This window comes from Pseudorca crassidens, chromosome 12 (genome assembly GCF_039906515.1).
Source record: "Pseudorca crassidens isolate mPseCra1 chromosome 12, mPseCra1.hap1, whole genome shotgun sequence".
Classification (NCBI taxonomy): domain Eukaryota; kingdom Metazoa; phylum Chordata; class Mammalia; order Artiodactyla; family Delphinidae; genus Pseudorca; species Pseudorca crassidens.
This window is the reverse complement of record NC_090307.1, coordinates 59,919,707-59,942,004: the sequence shown is the minus strand read 5'-3', so window position 1 is coordinate 59,942,004 and position 22,298 is coordinate 59,919,707. Positions and strand designations below refer to the sequence as shown.

At 39.7% G+C, this 22,298-nt stretch overlaps 1 protein-coding gene across 1 annotated transcript in view; it reads left to right on the top strand.

The window, feature by feature from the left end:
• Nucleotides 1–22,298, top strand: part of LOC137204047 (lethal(3)malignant brain tumor-like protein 4) — a 267,106-nt gene that overhangs the window by 101,574 nt on the left and 143,234 nt on the right. The window contains exons 6-9 of the mRNA XM_067701379.1: nucleotides 16,953–17,057; nucleotides 18,104–18,239; nucleotides 19,990–20,081; nucleotides 21,513–21,667. Coding sequence (XP_067557480.1) covers nucleotides 16,953–17,057; nucleotides 18,104–18,239; nucleotides 19,990–20,081; nucleotides 21,513–21,667 — 488 coding nt within the window. The remainder of the gene's footprint in view (nucleotides 1–16,952; nucleotides 17,058–18,103; nucleotides 18,240–19,989; nucleotides 20,082–21,512; nucleotides 21,668–22,298) is intronic.

Below are 22,298 nucleotides of genomic sequence, written 5' to 3'. Positions count from 1 at the left end.
CGCGGGAGCAGTGAGTTTAACTCACCCTCTCCCTAAATTTAACTTTTTCACCCAGACCTGAGGTATATTTAAACCTCTAATTTTTCTAAATATGCCAGTACGTTAAATAGAATCTGAAAAATGTGTGTGTGTGTGTTTTGTTTTCAATAAAGCCTGGATTTGTGTGTAGTTCCTCAGTGCAGAAAGATGCTGCCGTGAACATTCACATTTGGTGTAACCCCGTGTGGAACTATTTGAGAAAGCTAGACCCTTTCCAACCAAAACAGTTCAGTCAGATGTCAGGTTTTCTGTGCTTTGAACATGTTTCCAAAGTACTTGATAATCACTGAGCTCCCCTTCAGAGTTTTAATGTAGATCCGTCTTAGCTAACACTTTAAATATTAGTCACGAGCCACGTGATGACCATGCATGGCTTTATAAGCTGTAATGAAATTCCTCATTATACTGTGAACTTGGGTATGCTGAGGATCACATGACAGCCTCAGTTCATATGCTTTTTAAAAAATTTGCCTCAAGTGTGCTTGTCTATCTACCTGTTTGTTTTTGTCGTCTATATGTATTGTGTTGTCCCCCAGTTTTAAGATAACTTCGTTGGTGTTTAACAATTCTCCCCCAGAAAAACCAAACACGTTTTGAAAACAGTTATACTCAGATGTTTGGTTGGGGTTTAAAACACAAGGCACGTATCAAGGGCAGGGAAAGAAGTGTGTTTGCAGACCAGAATGTGGCCTTACACCATGCAGTCATTTAAGCTGACTGCTTGCTGGGACTCTGAAGAACAGAGCGAATTCCCTTTCATGTTCGTTTCTCATATTCTCCAAAGCTCTCAGTTATGGAGCAAAACTGAAGCTGCATCCTGATCTCGGGTGTCAGAGCCTTTTCCTTCTCTTGGAATCCACTCCTCTGAAACAGTGGGACTCAAAGGTCCCGGGCTGTGAAGCAGTTCAGCAGATCTGAAGCGGGGGAGCCAGACAGATCAGGCGCTTTTTGTTCTTGGGAGGGGCCTGAAGCCCCCGTCAGGGCAGCTTATCTGCATTTCCAGCTGGGAGCCCAATGTCATGTTCAGAGGAAGGGAAATTAAAAGAAGAAAGTAGTGGCGTTTAGAGTCAAGGGTAGAACGTTTCACGGCTCTTTTCCTGCAGTTAAAGGAAATTTATATTAGAAGTATCCTCATCTCTTTTCTCTGGGAGGGTTTAGTTATTCAGGAAAAAAAATACATGGGTTTATTGTTTTAGACCCTAGGTTCAGAGGATTTGTGAAATCCACTCAGTGACGGCCAATGACTTATCAGATAACTTCAAGAGTTATTTTTAAAAGTTCTCTCTGAGCAGTTCTTTGTTTTATACTGTGTGGACTCTTTTTCTTTGTTCATAAAGATCTTTGTTAGACTGAAGCTGCTTAAGTTCAGCAGTATTTCACCCACTCTGATCTGTGCTTTCTTTCTGTTTCTTGGACTATAATTCAGTCAGTGGTTAGGTTAGGGTCGCTGGAGACACACACACACACGTACACACACACGCACGCGCACGCACACACACCAAACTTCTTATTATCAATAGGTCAGTGGGTTCCAGGGAAATGAGAATTTCTGCATCTGAGATTACGGTAGGATAGATTCACAAAGAAACAGTAGGAATTCCATTGACTAACTTATTAAAGTGCACTTTTGTTGTGCCATGCATTCTGTGTTCTCTGTTTGTAGGATCCTCTTGGTATAATCTTGATAGCAGTTTGGGATTCAGAATTAACCTACGAAAAATGTTCAAAATAACGAGGACGTAGTCTCTAAAATGAGAGTTTAAAACTATGCAATCAGCCATCCTTCACTGCCGTCTTAACTGAAGCTTTGCAGCCAGTTATGTTTAATTAGATAGGCGATGATTTTTCTCCATTAGCCTAACAAATAGGTGGCAAAAATAGGCATCACTTTGAAGAAGCAGAATCTGAAGCAGGTCTTGCTGCCTCACGTGTGTTTCCATGATGAGCTTCTGTGTTCTGCTTATTGAAGTTTCCTAAATCGGTTATTTAGTCCGTCGCTTGATTTTTTTTTTTGCGGTATGCGGACCTCTCACTGTTGTGGCCTCTCCCGTCGCGGAGCACAGGCTCCGGACGCGCAGGCTCAGCGGCCATGGCTCACGGGCCCAGCCGCTCCACAGCATGTGGGATCTTCCTGGACCAGGGCACGAACCCATGTCCCCTGTATCGGCAGGCAGACTCTCAACCACTGCGCCACCAGGGAAGTCCCCATGGCTTGATTAATGGCAGGTTCCTATAAAGGACAGCCATGCAGCTCTTGGTCTTTTCTGGGGGGGTGAGGGGGGTTTAGCCCCTTTGAACATCTAATGTAAGCTATTGATAATCTCCTTAGAGAAGTGCTTATATCGATTTGTGCACAAAATTTTATCTAAAATTCAGAAGGTTTCCAGAACCCTTGAATACGTCATGGACCCCACTCCTCCACCATTAAGAACAGCCACATTAAACAAGAGTACAAAACAACAGTGTGTGTGTATAGGTATGTGAGTGTGTGCTGTGTGTGTATTTTTCAAGTTCTCCATTTTCTCCGTGATTAAAACAAGAGGGAGTCAGAAGGGGTTCTAATATTCTTGGTAATTTCCACTCTTAGCTTAGGTGAAGATCATAGTTTCTTGAGGAAAAAGCAAGGAAGGCATTTCATAACCTTTCATCGTGTGCAGTATTTCTTGGTGAAGACGCTTCTAGGATGAAAGATTCAGTGCAAGATGCCCGGGAGAACATAGAAGCTGTAGTAATGCACCAGAAAGTTGGAATTGACAAGCAGGTGCAGAAGTAGAGTTTTCATGAGCTGCTCATCAAGTCCTTGGAGGTCTCAGTAGGTACTGATAACTTTATAAAAGTAAACATGATCACATTTTGGAAAACATGGAGATTTCTTTCCAGCCTGAAACCTGGGTGTCAGTTGAAATTCCCCACCTTCCTCATCCTGTGCATCCAGCCAGTCAGCAGGTGGTGCCCATTTTACCTCCCAGATACGTACGGAGTCTGGCCCCTGTCCCCACCCCTAGCTCTCGCTCTGCGTTTGGTTGAGGGCCTCATCACCATTGTTCAGGCTGTCGCGACATTCCCAAATACAATATCACTTTGCGAGTAAGCACAGACCAGGGTTTGTATTCCAATTCCAGGTTTTTACTGACTAGCTGGGCCAATGGGGCAATGTGGAACCTCTCTGAGCCTCTGTTTCCTTGTAGGTGACGTGGGGATTGTAACAGTCCCAGTGCAGGGGTGCTAAGGCTTAAACGAGCTGAGTTAGGTGCTGTATGTGGTACATGGCAAATTCTTAATTATTAGTAGATATTAAAAGCCTCCTTTCCCATCTTTTCTACCTCTAATTTTACTACATTTCTAATTAATTCTCCACATTGCCACTAACAAGATCTTAATAAAATGCAATAATGTTTTTTTTTTCTTCCCAGTGACTAAAAGCTTTTGCTACTACTTCATTGGCTAAGGATAAACTAAAAGGTCCTTAACAAACCATGCAAAGCTTTTCATGACCTGGGTCCTGCCTATTTGCCTAGTGTCTTCATCACTTGATCGTGTGTGTGTATTGATCTTTTTAAAAAACTTAGAATGCCATTAAAAATTCTAACAAGACAGAAGAGTCTAAAAATAAAAGGCTTTCTCTCTCTGTCAGTTCCCCGCTCTAGGTGAACCACTCAAAATAATGTGATGTTTGTCCCTCCAGATCTGTATAATGTAGTTATGTAGATATGTGAATAGTGTCCATATAAATGGTTGCGTGTTCCTCGTCTGCTACTTGCTTTATATTTATCAGTACCTCATGGCCATCATGCTGCCTCAGCAGGTCCGGGTCTGTGGCTTGCTTTTATCTGATAGCTGTACTGAATTCTGTTGAACTGTGTCTAATTTCTCTCCATCTAAAATTATTTTTATATGTGCTGTTGTGGTGAGAATATAATTCCATTTTCCTCCCCAAATGGATAGTCACGGGTCCTGATGCCATGTGTCCTTACTCTCCTGATTGATCCTATAGTAAATTCCCGCACATAGGGTCTGGCATTCAACATGGCACTGTTTTCAAACTTCTGGCATCTGGGGATCATCTGTTGGTCATGTAGCACATACTCAGACCTCCAGTTTCTAATATCTAAAAAAGCTCATCCCAAGTTTTCACTATAAAAGAAAAGCTTAAAAATTATGATGTCTTTAGTGTTGCCTATAACCTTTCAGAATGACCTCCCATAGTGACTAACTGCCCGTTAAAAACAGACACACACTGTGATCTCAGGCACATTGCATAACCACTGGTGGCCCAGTTTCATGATCTGGAGAATGTACGCTTACTTCATAGGGTTTTTCTTGATGATTTAATGAGTTAATGTTTGTAAAGTGCTTAGAACAGGGTGTGGCCCAGTTCTGTGCTGCACAAGGGCTTGTAGCATAGAAGGCCCCTGTATATGGCTCGATGAAGGGTAGCTCAGCTCTGTAACCATCCTTGTCATTCTTTCCTCTTCACTTCTGTTTAGTGAGAAAGTTGCATCGAACCATTCTTAGGTTTTTGGCTGTGACGCAAGTGTTAGTGGTTCTTCAGATACATGTGGATTGTCCTGGATATTCAGATTGAACATGAACCCAGACTCGTTTTGTTTTATCAAATGCTATGTTGACACAAACTATGCTCAAAACCTGGTAGGTTGAGTCTCTCTGCTTCAGAGAGAGCTGCAAATGCATTTTGTAACTTCCTCTTTGATTGTGTTTGTCTCTGGAAAATGTTTTTCTCACGTTCCCTTCTGCAGTATTTGAATTTTTTTTTTTTTTACTCTACCAATAACCTAATTGATTTTTCCCCCATTGAGGAAAGAAAATTGTCAAGTGCTGACAAAAAGCTAAATTCCCTGTGGTCAAGCTGTTTATATCACAGTTTGCCTACATAAGACTTCCTGATGGCTCACCTTTCACGTTGAAAATTGTGACATTTCAGCCCTGAAGGTACACATTGAGATGATTTAAGATTTTGAAGATGTTGCTGAGATAAACCATTTAACGAGGATGCTGAACTCATGGCAGTGGTCTTTGGTGTTTTAAGAAATTTCGTTTTTATCGTCTGCGTGTAAAATTCCTAGGAACCTCTTTCCCTCTGACAGCCATCATGTGGGGACTGAGAACCCGCTGCCCTGTGGCCCTGGCCCGGCCCTTTGCAAGCTCACTAAAAACCTGTGCCTCACTAGCTGCGATTCCATCCCATGCCCAGTTTATCCCATTTCTTTCAATATTGAATTGTGATCAGGGGAGTATTGTTGGCTGCCAGCTCCTGCCTGTGAATAATGTAGGATGCTTGTCGACATTCAGATGGTGTAGACGCTCTTCTGTGGGGCACGTATTTCACTGGTGCTCTGCTGGTACTGGTGGCCACCGACCTTCTGCAGTCTGTGTAGTGGCTCAGAAGTTGTCATCACAGGATCATCTCTCTGCTCTTGCAATGGGGTTCTCAGTGATGAACAGGTATATCTACCAACTGCCCAAGAGTTGTTCCCACTGTGCACTTTTGACTTTGTCTACCCATGGAGCAAAGACCTGCTGGCACACACCCGTGAACACGATTGTATTTCATAAAGGAATTTTGCCAATAGCCCCTCTACTTTTCTCCAGGCATGGTGTTTTGTTTTTCTTTGTTTTTTTCTAGTGCTCTGACTCATTTTATTTTAAAATAATAGTATATCATTTGTATCTACTTTTGATATGAGGCATGGAACTTCGAATAATCCTTCTTCTCCAACATCAGTGACAAAATTCATCAATTTTATACTAGAAAGCATTATTTTGCAACTGTTTGGAGAACAGAAAATGACAAAACAAAACAACTTCACTTCTGTACCCAGGAGCACATGGTGCTTCCCTGGAAGTGTCCTTGAAGCCTTCTGTGGCCTCAAGCCAGGTTTTGTTTTGCGTTTTGTTGCCACTCTGTCCCCTTAGTGGAACAAACAGTTGGCAAGCTTTCAGAAGACTTATGTCCTTACTTATGCTCTGCCACTAAACTGGTGTGACCTTGAGAAAGTCTCTTAACCTCTCTGGGCTTGCGTTTATTTAGCTGTAAAAGTGGTTTTCAGGTCCACAAACCTTGTGACTTTTTATGACTGAATTTAATGGGCTTATTGTTTGCTTTAAGTGTGTGCTTCCAGGTCCCTTTTCTTCATCATAAAATATGATTTTATATGCACAGCTCTCAATTATGTTCATAAAATACAAGATTTTTAGAAAGGAAAAACATCTTTATCTGCCATGAATAAACCGTCACACAGAAAAGAGATGGAAGACAGGCAGTGATATTTCTCAGTAGATGTTGCCTTTCGGATTGTTAAAACGACTGTCTTGGTTTTTGTTTGAAACCCTCCAAAGACTGCTGTGGCTGCTGGAGCCATACAGGCTCCTTGCAACATTACGTAAAAGCTCCCAAATGTTCAACTAAGAAGCCATTTTGAAATGCTGACAAGACAGACGTTGCTCATCCCAACCTCTTGGCTGTGATTCGTGGCCAGTGTCTTGCATTTATCATTCATATGTGATCTAATACTAGTTACTCCCCAGCCCCAATTTTACATCTTTCAGTTTTGTTAAAACATGAAAAGTGTTCTCTCCTTTTCTGCAGCTTCTTAAATTTCCTGTCAGCCTTATTATTATACTCTCCCCCGGTCTCTCCTTCCCCGTTGCTTTTCTTACCCATGTTGTGTTCATGTGTATGTATCTATGTATATGGTTGTGGTGCTTTTGGAAGTTAACTGAGACATTTTGAAGCAGTGAACAGGAGGTAGTCACACAAAACTTGTTAAATACAATCTGCTGGAAAACAGAGCAGAAGTGAGAAGAAGGCTAGGAGAGTTAAACACACACATGACATTTACTTTTGTAGAAATAAAGTATTCCTGAGAAATCATTCATTCTTGCCATTTCATTTTTGGTTTCCGTCAAATTTTTGGGTTTTGAGCTGTGAATGTAAGAAAGTTTCTAACGACATTTTACAAGCCAATTCATAAAGATTTTAAAACAATTTCATGTCCTTATGAAAAAAAAAAGCATGTACCCAAGTGTGGAAGAAGGTTGAACAAACTATGTTACGTGTACACAGTGGAGGACAGTGCAGCTTAAAAGAGAATGTGGGCAGTGGCTGTGACCTGACATGAGGTGGTTTCCAGGGGACACTAGGAAGTGAACAACGCCAATGTAAAACAGCCTGTATAATATGCTGTCTTATGTGTAAGAAGGGAGGGAAAAATAAGAAGAAATATAAACATAATTGCTTATTTTTGCAAGAAGAAACCCAGGAAGGATAAACCAGAAAAGAGTGAGGTTGGTTACCTTAAGAGGTAGAATGGGGTGGGTAGGACATGGGAAGGAGAGATACTTCTCTGAGTACCGTTTTGTAGAGCTTTAACTTTTGGAAGTACGTTAATATTCTGCATATTAAAATTGAAATAAATCATTAAGAAGTGAAAGAAAACAGAAACAAATGAACTCAGCCATATTTCAGGTGAATCCCATGATTGGACTGAAGGGAGAAAAAAGAATGAATCCAAGTAGTTTATGAACACAGTGTTTATATACCCCATTCTTGGATGGCAGAGCAGGAAGGGAAAATTGCAAACAAATCCTGAACTCTTTTTGTAGGTTTGTTTATTATAGTAGTGGGGGTAACAGAGTTCTGAAACCGCAGTACATACACTACAGGATTTAGTACCTGAGTAAGTGTGTTGACCTTGTTAGAGGAGAATTACAAATATAGATCAAAAAAGACAATGAGTCCTCTGAGGATGGACTGAATTAGATGGATCTGTTTGAACTTAAGATTTATCAGATATATGTGTATACATATATGTGTATACATATGTGTAAATGTTTATGTATGTATATGTGTTTTGTATGTAACTATAGTGAAGGAATTGCAGAATGTTGTAATTGTGTGATCAAAATTAACATCACCAATGGACCAGATGTGATGTCCTTAGAAGAACACATCATCACCCATATGGCAGGCTGGCAAAACAATGCATAACCTGAATCTAATCATGGGAAACATCAGACAAATCCAAAATGAGGAACTTTCTATTTTAAAAAATATAGGAGGGAAAACACTGTGTTCTTTTAAAATGTCAGTATTATAAAAGATAAAGAAAGGCAATGGAAAATGATCCAGATTAAGGGAGACTAAACAGACATGTCAGTTAAATTTAATATCTGCCCTTAAACTGAATCCTATTCTGGAGGGAAAATATTATGAAGTGCATTGTTGGATAAATTGGAAAAATTGTAATATGAGTGGAAGATTAGTTAAAAGTAATGTCAAATTTACAGACGTTGATAAATGAGCTGTTGTTAAGTAAGAGAACGTTCCTATTTTTAGGGAAAATAGACTGCCCTTAGGGAAAAAATTTAGTATTTAGGGGTAAAGAGCCCTCAAATGATTAAAAAATCATATATACACGTATATGTATATGTATACATCTGCATCTGTATACACACAGACACTTGAGAGAGGGGGCAAACAGAAATGATAAAGCAAATGAGGTGGAATGTTAACAATAAATAAATCTAGGCAAAGGCTATACATGTTCTCTGTACTATTTTGTTCTTGGAACTTTCCTTTAAGTTTGACATTATTTCCAAATGAAAAGATTTTTCTCAAAAGAATAAATTACCCCTAAAATAGGCATTCGTAGATTAAGCAATCGTTAGTAGTGATTAAAAAGCAGCTCTAGATCTAATAGTACTAGATTTTAATCATCATCTTCCATTAGTGTACTTACAAGTTTATTCTCAATTAAGAATAAATAAACGAGTAATGTTGAATCTTCTCAAAACTGTCTGCTCAAAGCTATTAATCATTCAACAAGGCTATGGGAAGCAAGACCAATATTGAAGAAAATAATAAATGGGAATGAATGAGAAAGTTTTTTATGAAATAAATTCCTTTTACAATAGCAATAAGCATAAAAGGTCTATAGGAATAAATACTACAAAGTCTTATGTGAAAATTTTAAAAACATCTTGGACAATGAAAATGATTAGATTAAATAGAAAGGGAACAAGTTCCTGAGTTAGAAAACTCAGCATGATAAAGATTGCTCTCCAGATAAAAAGACTCATTACAAGCAATTAAGACAATGTGATGTAGGCAAATATGCCAACAAATAGGATTAAAAGGCCAGAATTATACCCAAAGACATGTAGAACCATGATATAATAGAGGGAACTTTGCAGATCAATGAAAGTATGAACGACTCAAAAAATTTTTTTTGAATAATTTCTTTTCCATATGAAAAAATAGAGCCCTACCTCACTCCATAGAAAAAATCAATTCCAATTGTATTGTAGATTTAAATATGAAGAACAAAAGTTATAAAATAACACTAGGAGGAGAAATAGCTTCAAGATGGCGGAAGAGTAAGACGTGGGGATCACCTTCCTCCCCACAAATACATCAGAAATACATCTACATGTGGAACAACTCCTACAGAACACCTACTGAACGCTGGCAGAAGACCTCAGACCTCCCAAAAGGCAAGAAACACCCCACGTACCTGGGTAGGGCAAAAGAAAAAACAGAGACAAAAGGATAGGGACGGGACCTGCACCAGTGGGAGGGAGCTGTGAAGCAGGAAAGGTTTCCACATCCTAGGAAGCCCCTTCACAGCGGAGACTGCGGATGGCGGAGGGGGGGGAGATTCGGAGCCACGGAGGAGAGTGCAGCAACAGGGGTGAGGAGGGCAAAGTGGAGAGATTCCTGCACAGAGGATCGGTGCCGACCAGCACTCACCAGCCTGAGAGACTTGTCTGCTCACCTGCCGGGATGGGTGGGGGCTGGGAGCTGAGGCTCCAGCTTCACTGGATCCCAGGGAGAGGACTGGGGTTGGCGGTGTGAACACAGCCTGAAGAGGGCTACTGCGCCACAGCTAGCCGGGAGGGAGTCCGGGAAAAAGTCTGGAGCTGCCGAAGAGACAAGAGACTTTTTCTTCCCTCTTTGTTTCCTGGTGTGCGAGGAGAGGGGATTAAGAGCGCTGCTTAAAGGAGCTCCAGAGACAGGTGCAATCCGCGGCTATCAGCGCGGACCCCAGAGACGGGCATGAGACGCTACGGCTGCTGCTGCAGCCACCAAGAAACCTGTATGCAAGCACAGGTCACTATCCACACCTCCTCTCCTGGGAGGCCACCACTGCCGAGGTCCCGTGATCCAGGGACAACTTCCCTGGGAGAACGCACAGCATACCTCAGGCTGGTGCAACGTCATGCTGGCCTCTGCCGCCGCAGGCTCGCCCCGCACTCAGTACCCCTCCCTCCCCCCGGCCTGACTGAGGCAGAGTCCCCGAATCAGCTGCTCCTTTAACCCCGTCCTGTCTGAACGAAGAACAGACGTCCTCGGGACGTCTTGGAACCTATACACAGAGGCGGATCCAAATCCAAAGCTGAACCCTGGGAGATGTGCGAACAAACAAGAGAAAGGGAAATTTCTCCCAGCAGCCTCAGGAGCAGTGGATTAAAGCTCCACAATCAACTTGATGTACCCTGCATCGGTGGAATACCTGAATAGACAACTAATCATCCCAAATTGAGGAGGTGGACTTTGGGAGCAATGATATATATATTCTTTTCTCTTTTTCTCTTTTTATGAGTGTGTATGTGTATGCTTTTGTGTGTGATTTTGTCTGTATAGCTTTGCTTTTACCATTTGTCCTAGGGTTCTGTCTGTCCGTTTTTTTTAATTAAAAAATTATTTTTTCTTAATAATTATTTTTTTATTTTAATAACTTTTATTTTATTTTATATTCTTCTTTCTTTCTTTCTTTTTTTTCTCCCTTTTATTCTGAGCTGTGTGGAGGACAGGCTCTTGGTGCTCCAGCCAGGCGTCAGGGCTATGCCACTGAGGTGGGAGAGCCAAGTTCAGGAAACTGGTCCACAAGAGACCTCCCAGCTCCGTGTAATATCAAACGGCGAAAATCTCCCAGAGATCTCCATCTCAACGCCAAGACCCAGCTCCACTCAACGACCAGCAAGCTACAGTGCAGGACATCCTATGCCGAACAACTAGCAAGACAGGAACACAACCCCATCCATTAGCAGAGAGACTGCCTGAAATCATAATAAGGCCACAGACACCCCAAAACACACCACCAGACGTGGACCTGCCCACCAGAAAGACAAGATCCAACCTCATCCACCAGAACACAGGCACTAGTCCCCTCCACCAGGAAGCCTACACAACACACTAAACCAGCCTAAGCCACTGGGACAGACACCAAAAACAACGGAAACTACGAACCTGCAGCCTGCGAAAAGGAGACCCCAAACACAGTAAGTTAAGCAAAATGAGAAGACAGAGAAACACACAGCAGATGAAGGAGCAAGGCAAAAACCTACCAGACCTAACAAATAAAGAGGAAATAGATAGTCTACCTGAAAAATAATTCAGAGTAATGATAGTACAGATGATCCAAAATCTGGGAAACAGAATAGAGAAAATGCAAGAAACATTTAACAAGGACCTAGAAGAACTAAAGAGCAAAGAAACAGTGATGAACAATACAACGAATGAAATTAAAAATTCTCTAGAAGGGATCAATAGCAGAATAACTGAGGCAGAAGAATGGATAAGTGACCTGGAAGATAAAATAGTGGAAATAACTACTGCAGAGCAGAATAAAGAAAAAAGAATGAAAAGATTTGAGGACAGTCTCAGAGAACTCTGCGACAACATTGAACACACCAATGTTCCAATTATAGGGGTCCCAGAAGAAGAAGAGAAAAAGAAAGGGACTGAGAAAATATTTGAAGAGATTATAGTTGAAAACTTCCCTAATATGGGAAAGAAAATAGTTAATCAAGCCCAGGAAGCACAGAGAGTCCCATACAGGATAAATCCAAGGAGAAATACACCAAGACACATATTAATCAAACTATCAAAAATTAAATACAAAGAAAACATATTAAAAGCAGCAAGGGAAAAACAACAAATAACACACAGGAAATCTCCATAAGGTTAACAGCTGATTTTTCAGCAGAAAATCTGCAAGCCAGAAGGGAGTGGCAGGACATATTGAAAGTGATGAAGGAGAAAAACCTACAACCAAGATTACTGTTCCCAGCAAGGATCTCATTCACATTTGACAGAGAAATTAAAAGCTTTACAGACAAGCAAAATCTAAGAGAATTCAGCACCACCAGACCAGCTTTACAACAAATTGTAAAGGAACTTCTCTAGGCAGGAAACACAAGAGAAGGAAAAGACCTAGAATAATAAACCCAAAACAATTAAGAAAATGGTAATAGGAGCATACATATTGATAATTACCTTAAATATAAATGGTTTAAATGCTCCAACCAAAACACATAGACTGGCTGAATGGATACAAAAACAAGACCTGTATATATGCCATCTACAAGAGACCCACTTCAGACATAAGGACACATACAGACTGAAAGTGAGGGGATGGGAAAAGATATTCCATGCAAATGGAAATCAAAAGAAAGCTGGAGTATCAATTCTCATATCAGACAAAATAGACTTTAAAATAAAGACTATTACAAGAGACAAAGAAGGACACTACATAATGATCAAGCGATCAATCCAAGAAGAAGACACAACAATTGTAAATATTTATGCACCCAACATAGGAGCACCTCAATACATAAGGCAAATACTAACAGGCATAAAAGGGGAAATCGACAGTAACACAATCAGAGTAGGGGACATTAACACCCCACTTTCACCAATAGACAGATCATCAAAAATGAAAATAAATAAGGAAACACAAGCTTTAAATAATACATTAAACAAGATGGACTTAATTGATATTTATAGGACATTCCATCTAAAAACAACAGAATACACATTCTTCTCAAGTGCTCACGGAACATTCTCCAGGATCATATCTTGAGTCACAAATCAAGCCTTGGTAAATTTAAGAAAATTGAAATCGTATCAAGTATCTTTTCTGACCACAACACTATGAGACTAGATATCAATTACAGGAAAAAAATCTGTAGGAAATACAAACACATGGAGGCTAAACAACACACTACTTAATAACCAAGAGATCACTGAAGAAATCAGAGGAAATCAAAAAATACCTAGAAACAAATGACAATGAAAACACAACGACCCAAAACCTATGGGATGAAGCAAAAGTAGTTCTAAGAGGGAAGTTTATAGCAATACAATCCTACCTTAAGAAACAAGAAACATCTCAAATAAACAACCTAACCTTACACCTAAAGCAATTAGAGAAAGAAAAGCAAAAAACCCCCAAAATTAGCAGAAGGAAAGAAATCATAAAGATCAGATTAGAAATAAATAAGAAAGGAATGAAGGAAACGATACCAAAGATCAATAAAACTAAAAGCTGGTTCTTTGAGAAGATAAACAAAATTGATAAACTATTAGCCAGACTCATCAAGAAAAAAAGGGAGAAGACTCAAATCAATAGAATTAGAAATGAAAAAGGAGAAGTAACAACTGACACTGCAGAAATACAAAAGATCATGAGAGATTACTACAAGCAACTATATGCCAATAAAATGGACAACCCAGAAGAAATGGACAAATTCTTAGAAAAGCACAACCTTCCAAGATTGAACCAGGAAGAAATGGAAAATATGAACAGACCAATCACAAGCACTGAAATTGAGACTGTGATTAAAAATCTTCCAACAAACAAAAGCCCAGGACCAGATGGCTTTCACAGGAGAAAGAATTCTATCAAACATTTAGAGAAGAGCTAAAACCTGTCCTTCTCAAACTCTTCCACAATATAACAGAGGGAGGAACACTCCCAAACTCATTCTACGAGGCCAGCATCACCCTCATACCAAAACCAGACAAAGATGTCACAGAGAAAGAACACTACAGGCCAATATCACTGATGAACAAAGATGCAAAAATTCTCAACAAAGTACTAGCAAACAGAATCCAACAGCACATTAAAAGGATCATACACTATGATCAAGTGGGGTTTATCCCAGGAATGCAAGGATTCTTCAATATATGCAAGTCAATCAACATGATAAACCATATTAACAAATTTAAGGAGAAAAACCATATGATCATCTCGATAGATGCAGAAAAACCTTTTGACAAAATTCAACACCGATTTATGATAAAAACCCTCCAGAAAGTAGGCATAGAGTGAACTTCCCTCAACATAATAAAGGCCATATATGACAAACCCACAGCCAACATCGTTCTCAGTGGTAAAAAACTGAAAGCATTTCCTGTAAGATCAGGAACAAGACAAGGATGTCCACTCTTACCACTATTATTCAACATAGTTTTGGAAGTTTTAGCAACAGCAATCAGAAGAAAAACAAATAAAAGGAATCCAAATTGGAAAAGAAGAAGTAAAGCTGTCACTGTTTGCAGGTGACATAATACTATACATAGAGAATCCTAAGATGCTACCAGAAAACTACTAGTGCTAATCAATGAATTTGGTAAAGTAGCAGGATACAAAATTAATGCACAGAAATCTCTTGTATCCCTATACACTAATGATGAAAAATCTGAAGGTGAAATTAAGAAAACACTCCTATTTACCATTGCAACAAAAAGAATAAAATATCTAGGAATAAACCTACCTAAGGAGACAAAAAAACTGTATGCAGAAAATTATAAGACACTGGTGAAAGAAATTAAAGATGATACAAACAGATATACCATGTTCTTAGATTGGAAGAATCAACATTGTGAAAATGACTCTACTACCCAAAGCAACCTACAGATTCAATGCAATCCCTATCAAACTACCACTGGCATTTTTCACAGAACTAGAACAAAAAATTTCACAATTTGTATGGAAACACAAAAGACCCCGAATAGCCAAAGCAATCTTGAGAAAGAAAAACGGAGCTGGAGGAATCAGGCTCCCTGACTTCAGAGTATACTACAAAGCTACAGTAATCAAGACAGTATGGTACTGGCACAAAAACAGAAATATAGATCAATGGAACAGGATAGACAGCCCAGAGGTAAACCCACATACATATGGTCACCTTATCTTTGATAAAGGAGGCAAGAATATGCAGTAGAGAAAAGACAGCCTCTTCAATAAGTGGTGCTGGGAAAACTGGACAGCTACATGTAAAAGAATGAAATTAGAACACTCCCTAACACCATACAGAAAAATAAACTCAAAATGGATTAAAGACCTAAATGTAAGTCCAGGCTCCATCAAACTCTTAGAGGAAAACATAGGCAGAACACTCTATGACATAAATCACAGCAAGATCCTTTTTGACCCACCTCCTAGAGAAATGGTAGTAAAAACAAAAATAAACAAAAAACTTAAAAGGTTTTGCACAGCAAAGGAAACCAGAAATAAGATGAAAAGACAATGCTCAGAATGGGAGAAAATATTTGCAAATGAAGCAACTGACAAAGGATTAATCTCCAAAACATAGAAGCAACTCATGCAGCTCAATATCAAAAAAACCAACAACCCAATCCCAAAATGGGCAGAAGACCTAAATAGACATTTCTCCAAAGAAGATATACAGACTGCCAACAAACACATGAAAGAATGCTCAATATCTGTAATCATTAGAGAAATGGAAATCAAAACTACAATGAGGTATCATCTCACACTGGTCAGCGTGGCCATCATCAAAAAATCTACAAAGAAATACTGGAGAGGGTGTGGAGAAAAGGGAACCCTCTTGTACTGTTGGTGAGAATGTAAATTGATACAGCCACTATGGAGAACAGTATGGAGGTTTGTTAAAAAACTAAAAATAGAACTACCATACGACCTAGCAATCCCACTACTGAGCATATACCCTGAGAAAACCATAATTCAAAAAGAGTCATGTACCAAAATGTTCATTGCAGCTCTATTTACGATGGCCAGGACATGGAAGTAACCTAAGTGTCCATCAAGAGATGAATGAATAAAGAAGATGTGGCACATGTATACAGTGGAATATTACTCAGCCATATAAAGGAACGAAACTGAGTTATTTGCAGTGAGGTGGATGGACCTAGAGACTGTCATACAGAGTGAAGTAAGTCAGAAAGAGAAAAACAAATACCATATGCTAACACATATATATGGAATCTAAAGAAGAAAAAAAAATGGTCAGAAGAACCTAGGGGCAAGACGGGAATAAAGATGCAGACCTACTAGAGAATGGACTTGAGGATACTGGGAGGCGGAAGGGTAAGCTGGGACAAAATGAGAAAGTGGCATGGACATATATACACTACCAAACGTAAAATGGATGGAGTGGGAAGCAGCCGCATAGCACAGGGAGATTAGCTCAGTACTTTGTGACCACCTAGAGGGGTGGGATAGGGAGCGTGGGAGGGAGGGAGATGCAAGAGGAAAGAGATATGGGGACACATGTATATGTATAACTGATTCACTTTGTCATAAAGCAGAAACTAACAGACCATTGTAAAGCAATTATACTCCAATAAAGATGTTAAAAATAAAATAACAGTAGGAGAATATTTATGTAACTTCAGTGTTGCAAGGGATTTCATAGGCTAGATGTGCCAGCTGTACAGGAAATAGCTGATATATTTTATTACGTTAAAATAAAATTCTCCACGGTCATCAGAAACAATGTGAAAAGCCAAGTAAGTCACAGATTGGGAATAAGTAACCATTATAATCAACAAAGTATTGTGTCCAGAGTACAGGAAGAGCTCCTTCAGATCATTAAGGAAAAATGGGCAAAAGGAGTAGGTGGGGGGTTCACAGGACATAAAGTTTGGCAGATGAACTATTTCAAAGAACGTACAACCGATCAAGCCGTCTTTGAGGGCAAAATCTCCAAGAGCAGGCTTCTTTCTTTGATTATATTATTGAGCTTCCAAACGTGTATGATTGTGTGCGTAGAGACACCAAGTGTTTTAATATCAAACTGTGAAGATATTTCAGTGATTAATATTATACCATGAAATTTCATAGGACCAGTCCTTTCCGGAGCGTGAAAATGGTTTTCAGGTTGGAATGAGATTAGAAGGCATTGACCCCCGTCATCCATCTGTGTTTTGTGTGCTTTCTGTAGCTGAGGTAAGAAATAGTGTTACTGTCTTGGACTAATTGCAGTGACAGGAGAGAATTTTCTAGAGAATGATGAATTTCAGTACTTTGTGTTATAAACAAATCCAAGTACATTATGGATTTATTTTATTCAGCGATGAGTGAAGTATGTTCTTTAATGAAATTTTTTCGTTGTCTGAAGATTAATTTTCTAAGTTTCTCATTACTAGTGGTAACTCTTGATTTAATTGGTAAATAGTTTTCACCTGAGGTTGATAAAAATCAGTGAATCCCACAATGTTGCTTTTGTCTGTTAAAAGAGACAATTATTCAAGTTTTATCTGAACTAATGAGAAATGTATATGAAAAAATCCATGCTTATGAATTATATATTTATATAAATACATGAATTTTATGAAAATTATATAGGGTGAGGAGCCATTGATAAAGTAAATGGCTTATATAATATTTACTAAACATTTTATGTTATTAAATTGATAAAAGACCTCTGTATTTCAAATAACATCAAACATAGAAAACACTATTCACTTAATTTACTGAATGATTATAGTTATTGAACTTGTATAGCATGTCTAGGAGATGTGTTTCACAGACTGTTTTTCTTTGTTGAGTATGCTGGGTCCATATGTTAGGTTAAGTAAGGTCATACCCATTTTGGTTTTTGCTGTGTACTTCAGGTTACACTGTTTTGGGGTATGAATCCAAGCCAGACAGCAGGAGATGGGGTTTCTGAAAGGAATATTTGCTAGGTATTGAATGAACAAATAAACAAACTTGTCGATTAATGGTTATGTAAATTGACCTCAGATTCCTAGACTGAGTAAAAGGATAGTTTTTTTGCAGAAAAATTTTTGATACTTGAAAGATAGTGTCTAGTTTGTCAGCATTTGTCTTATCCAGATTCATCTATGAATTTGTTCTTTAAGACATTTGGATGTAAGGATTGGTTCATATATATTGATGGTGTTGACAGAATAAATGAATATTTTGTTAATTTTATGTACACTTCAAATGCAGGACTCTTAATGAACGATTGTAAACATTCCATTTTGCAGGTGTGTGGTTACCGTCTCAGACTTCATTTTGACGGTTATTTAAGCTGCTATGATTTTTGGACTAATGCTGGTTCCCCTGACATTCATCCAGTAGGGTGGTGTGAAAAGACCAAACATGAATTACACATCCCTAAGGGTAAGTCAGGAGGAAAAGACAGTCAGCTTTTTAAGGAAATACTAACAAGAGAGCCTGGTGTGAATTGATTTTCAAAATGAAAGTTTGATCCACAAAAAGCAGTAAGACTACAAGGATATCACTGTGAGAAATAAATAAATGTCTTTAAAGAAAAACATCCAAGACCGTGTAGGTCAAATACTCTGAGGTGCATAGGGCAGAAGTAAAATCTCATGAGAACATTTTATCTCACATAAAGTCTATTAAACTTTATAAGGAATGAAGAAACTAATGTTTAAATTACAGTTGAAATAAAATATTTCACTTAATCAGTGATGCTGTACAGTGAGGAAACTTGATTCACTGTATATCATTTGTTTCAAGCAGAAATCATGGAACGCAGGGAACTATGAAAGTGAAAAATTCACTGTTTTCTTTCGATGGGAATTAAAAATCTCATCTTTGTCTTTTGTTATGTGGGAGAGGAACTGGGTCTGTCAGACATGACTGAAACCTTTCTTACCTGCTGTCTGCTAGTGAGGTGAGGATTCATAGGTTGAGATGCCAGTGGGCCTGTTTCCTTGACCAGCAAATTTGTACATAAGGTCTCCTGCTTGGGTGTTAGACTCCTGGCTGACCGTGGCAACTTCTGGAGTCACTGTATAGTCATTTTACTCTTAGGGAGCAGCTCAGGGTGTCCTCTGGGATCCACCCCTGAGGCTGGCAGCAGGATCCCCTGAGATTGCTGGGTTTCAGGGAGGTTGGAACAGGCCCCAGGCTCATTCACCCCGTGGGTGGTAGGTGTTCGTGGAGCCTTTCTTGTGTGCAGGCCCTGGAGACAGAGCAGTGAATAAAGGAAACCGTCTCCGTCTTCACGGGGCTTTCATTCCAGAGGGGAGAAGGAGGATAAACAGAGAGAAAGGTGTGTGTCTAGCGGCGACAGGCGTGGAGTGCTGAGTGGGGTCCCAGGGCTGCCCTTGCAATAAGTAAGGTGAAGACAGGCCTGGGGTGTGACATCTGACAGATGCCTGGACGGATGCACGACAGAGACAGCCAGCTGGCTCCCTGGGGAGGAGCACGTGTCAGAGCCCAGCAGCGGGTGTGGCAGACCAGTAATCACAGGAACGCTGGAGCTAGCGGAGAGGCAAGGGCCAGGAGGGAGGAGATAAGTGAGAGGTGTCGTCGCGGCCTTGAAGGCCAGTGCAAGGAGTTTGACGTCTATTCTGTGACACTCAATCTGAGTATTTCCTGAGCCTGGTTATATGGGCCAGCCCCACACGAGCTGCTTTAGGGCACATGGACGGGAGGGTCAGGCATTTTATTGGGAAGCCTGTAAAGACAAGGGCAGAAAGCTGGAACTGCCACGTGGCCTGGGGGACGGTTCTGTCGCCCCTGCAGTGTCTGGCTCCCCTGGGGCTGCTTACCATCAGGCCCACGCTGGCTGGCCTTGGGGACGTGACTGCTTCAGGAGGCCTGAGGGACGCAGGAGATGAGACTCCTGTCAGGCCACCAGGGTACTGATTCCATATTTGAATGAGTTTTAAACTTTGTAGGGAATGACATGCATGGTGGGAAATCAAACTCAACAGTTTGGAATTCCATACATTAAAACAACACTGAAACAGTTTAGAGATTTTAATATAAATCTTTTGTGTCTGCTAAAGGACGTTGAATTTATGGCAGAAAACTGAATAAGAATAGTATTGATACACTTATTATGCACATGGTTACATCTTGTGGGTATTTTGAATAATCCGTACTTTTTTTTTAGGTTATAGAAAAGATAAATTTGTTTGGATGGATTACTTGAAGGCCTGCAAATTGCAAAATGCTCCCAAGAAATTATTCAAAAACAGAAATTCTGTAAGTATTTTCTTCCATAGTATAAATCAGATTTTTACTTCAACTTAAATTTCTTAAAATTCACTATGTATTCTGTTCTATTTTAATCTTTTAAGAATCCTTAGCTTCCTATGACTTTTCTCACTAGATTTGTCAGTTTCCTATGGGCATATTTGTTTTTCTTTTAAACATACAATTAAATAATTAGATGGAGAGAGTAGAAACACATGTAAAGCTGGCTAAAATTTAAAATGCCTTTTAGAAGGTGTTTCTTTTTGCTTCTAGTGAGTTAGTCGTTTAAATTTAGTTTGATGTTTTGAGACCTGCTGATATGCCAGGTGGACTTTGACTGTACCTGGTCCAGTTGTATTTATGTGTAATGAAAAAGAGGGTGACGGTTCATATAGATTCGAAGGGTGTGTGAGGATTTGGGTGGAGCACACTCACCCTCTGTGTCCCAGCCGCCTAACAGGTGTTCAGGAGAGAAGGAGAAAAAGTCGCAGCCTCGCGTCCTCTGGGAGGCCCCACCACCTGCTGGCTGTGTCCCCTGAGGACAGTCCCCACCCCCCGCCCCCTTCCCCAGGCTTCAGTGTCCTGCTCTTGAATCAGTGTTCTACAACTGTTCAACATGTTTCATAGACTCGTATCAAGGAAGAGAGTTAGAGAAATGTGAAAATGCTTTAAGAAAAGTAATGTGCTAAAGGAAACCAAAAATGAGGGTCCAGTATAGATAGTAAAGAAGTAGGGAAAAAACCCTCTTCTAGTCCCTGGATATTGTGTGTATATTTTCTAAATCCCAGGCCTGGCTAATCATAGCTACAGGAAAAGTGGGGCTTTATCATTGTCATGTTATTATAAATCATAGCCCTTAGTATTTTTAATACTAAAAAATATGTGCAGGTACTAAAAAAAGCATTTGGTTTTTTTTTCAACTATGATTTATTTATGGATAAGCGCATGTATTCCTTAAATGTTGAGAAAGCCACTAATTTCAACACTTGATCAAAGTATAAGTGGTAATTTTAGTGCTAAAGAGCATATCTTTAAAACTTTTCCAAATAGTGGTATTTGGAAATATACCACCCATCTAAAGCCTACGGGGACCAGAGAAAATTATTTGATATTACTGTATTCAGTAAACAGTGTATTTTAAAATTAATACAAGATTATTCTATGAACTGAAGAGGGAAAGTGATGATGAAAGGGGAAATAAAACCTACCTGCACAACAAAAGAGAAAAGCACAGAGTGAAAGCTCATTTCCTGGGATTGCTTTTTTATGAATGTACACTTGGTAACAGTCTGTTGGAATATTTTTACTGGCTGGCTTCATTCTGCAGTTTAAGTGTTGATACCCTGTAGACTTTTCTGATGCTAAACATGACAGAAGTTTTGACAGTGGCTCAGTCCTGTTTGGTGTCCTGTTTCTCTTTGTGCCTCTTCCCCATGTTAGAATGGGCCAGTGCCTAAGGAATTTCAGGTTGGAATGAAGCTGGAGGCTGTCGACAGGAAGAACCCTTCCTTGGTATGTGTGGCAACCGTAGCAGATATTGTTGGAGATCGCTTGCTAGTGCATTTTGACGATTGGGATGATAGTTACGATTACTGGTGAGACACCAATCTGCGTTGTATTTTTGTGTGTTCGTGTTTGCCGTTAAGAATTTATGTTCATTCCATGACTGTCACTGTTCTTGCTGTTCTTATAGTAATGAACATGAGGAACCTAGTGGCTGGCTTGTCACTACCTTCTTTTCCTCGTGAACTGTTGAATTAAAGAACCGAGAAAGTTTTTTTTTCATCTCTGAGAGGTTGCCTAATGAGGCCTCATCTGAAATAATGTGACCAGTTCAGGGCAGTCCACTATATTGTGTCTAGTTTGTAAGGGAAGCATTTCTGTAAAGAGGAAGTTAAGAACTTGCAGTATTATTTTTTCCTGAAAAATGTTGGACTCAGACTGTCATATTTTTAAAAGGGAAGATTCAGGGAGAATGGAGTGAATTATTTGAAAGCCTGTGAACAGAGATGTATGCTCACGATGCCATTAAACTAACATTGCATGAGTTAAAAGGATTTTCTGGGTGAAAACCTGAAATATGGAAGAGGGCACGGCAAAAATAATTTTTGTGGCATTTCTTAAGAGCATATCCTGCATGATTGACAAGTCCCCGCCTGAGGCTGTGATTCTTCATGTGCACAGTGGGAGGAGGGGGGCTGTTTTCTTCTTTGAACTAAGAAGAAG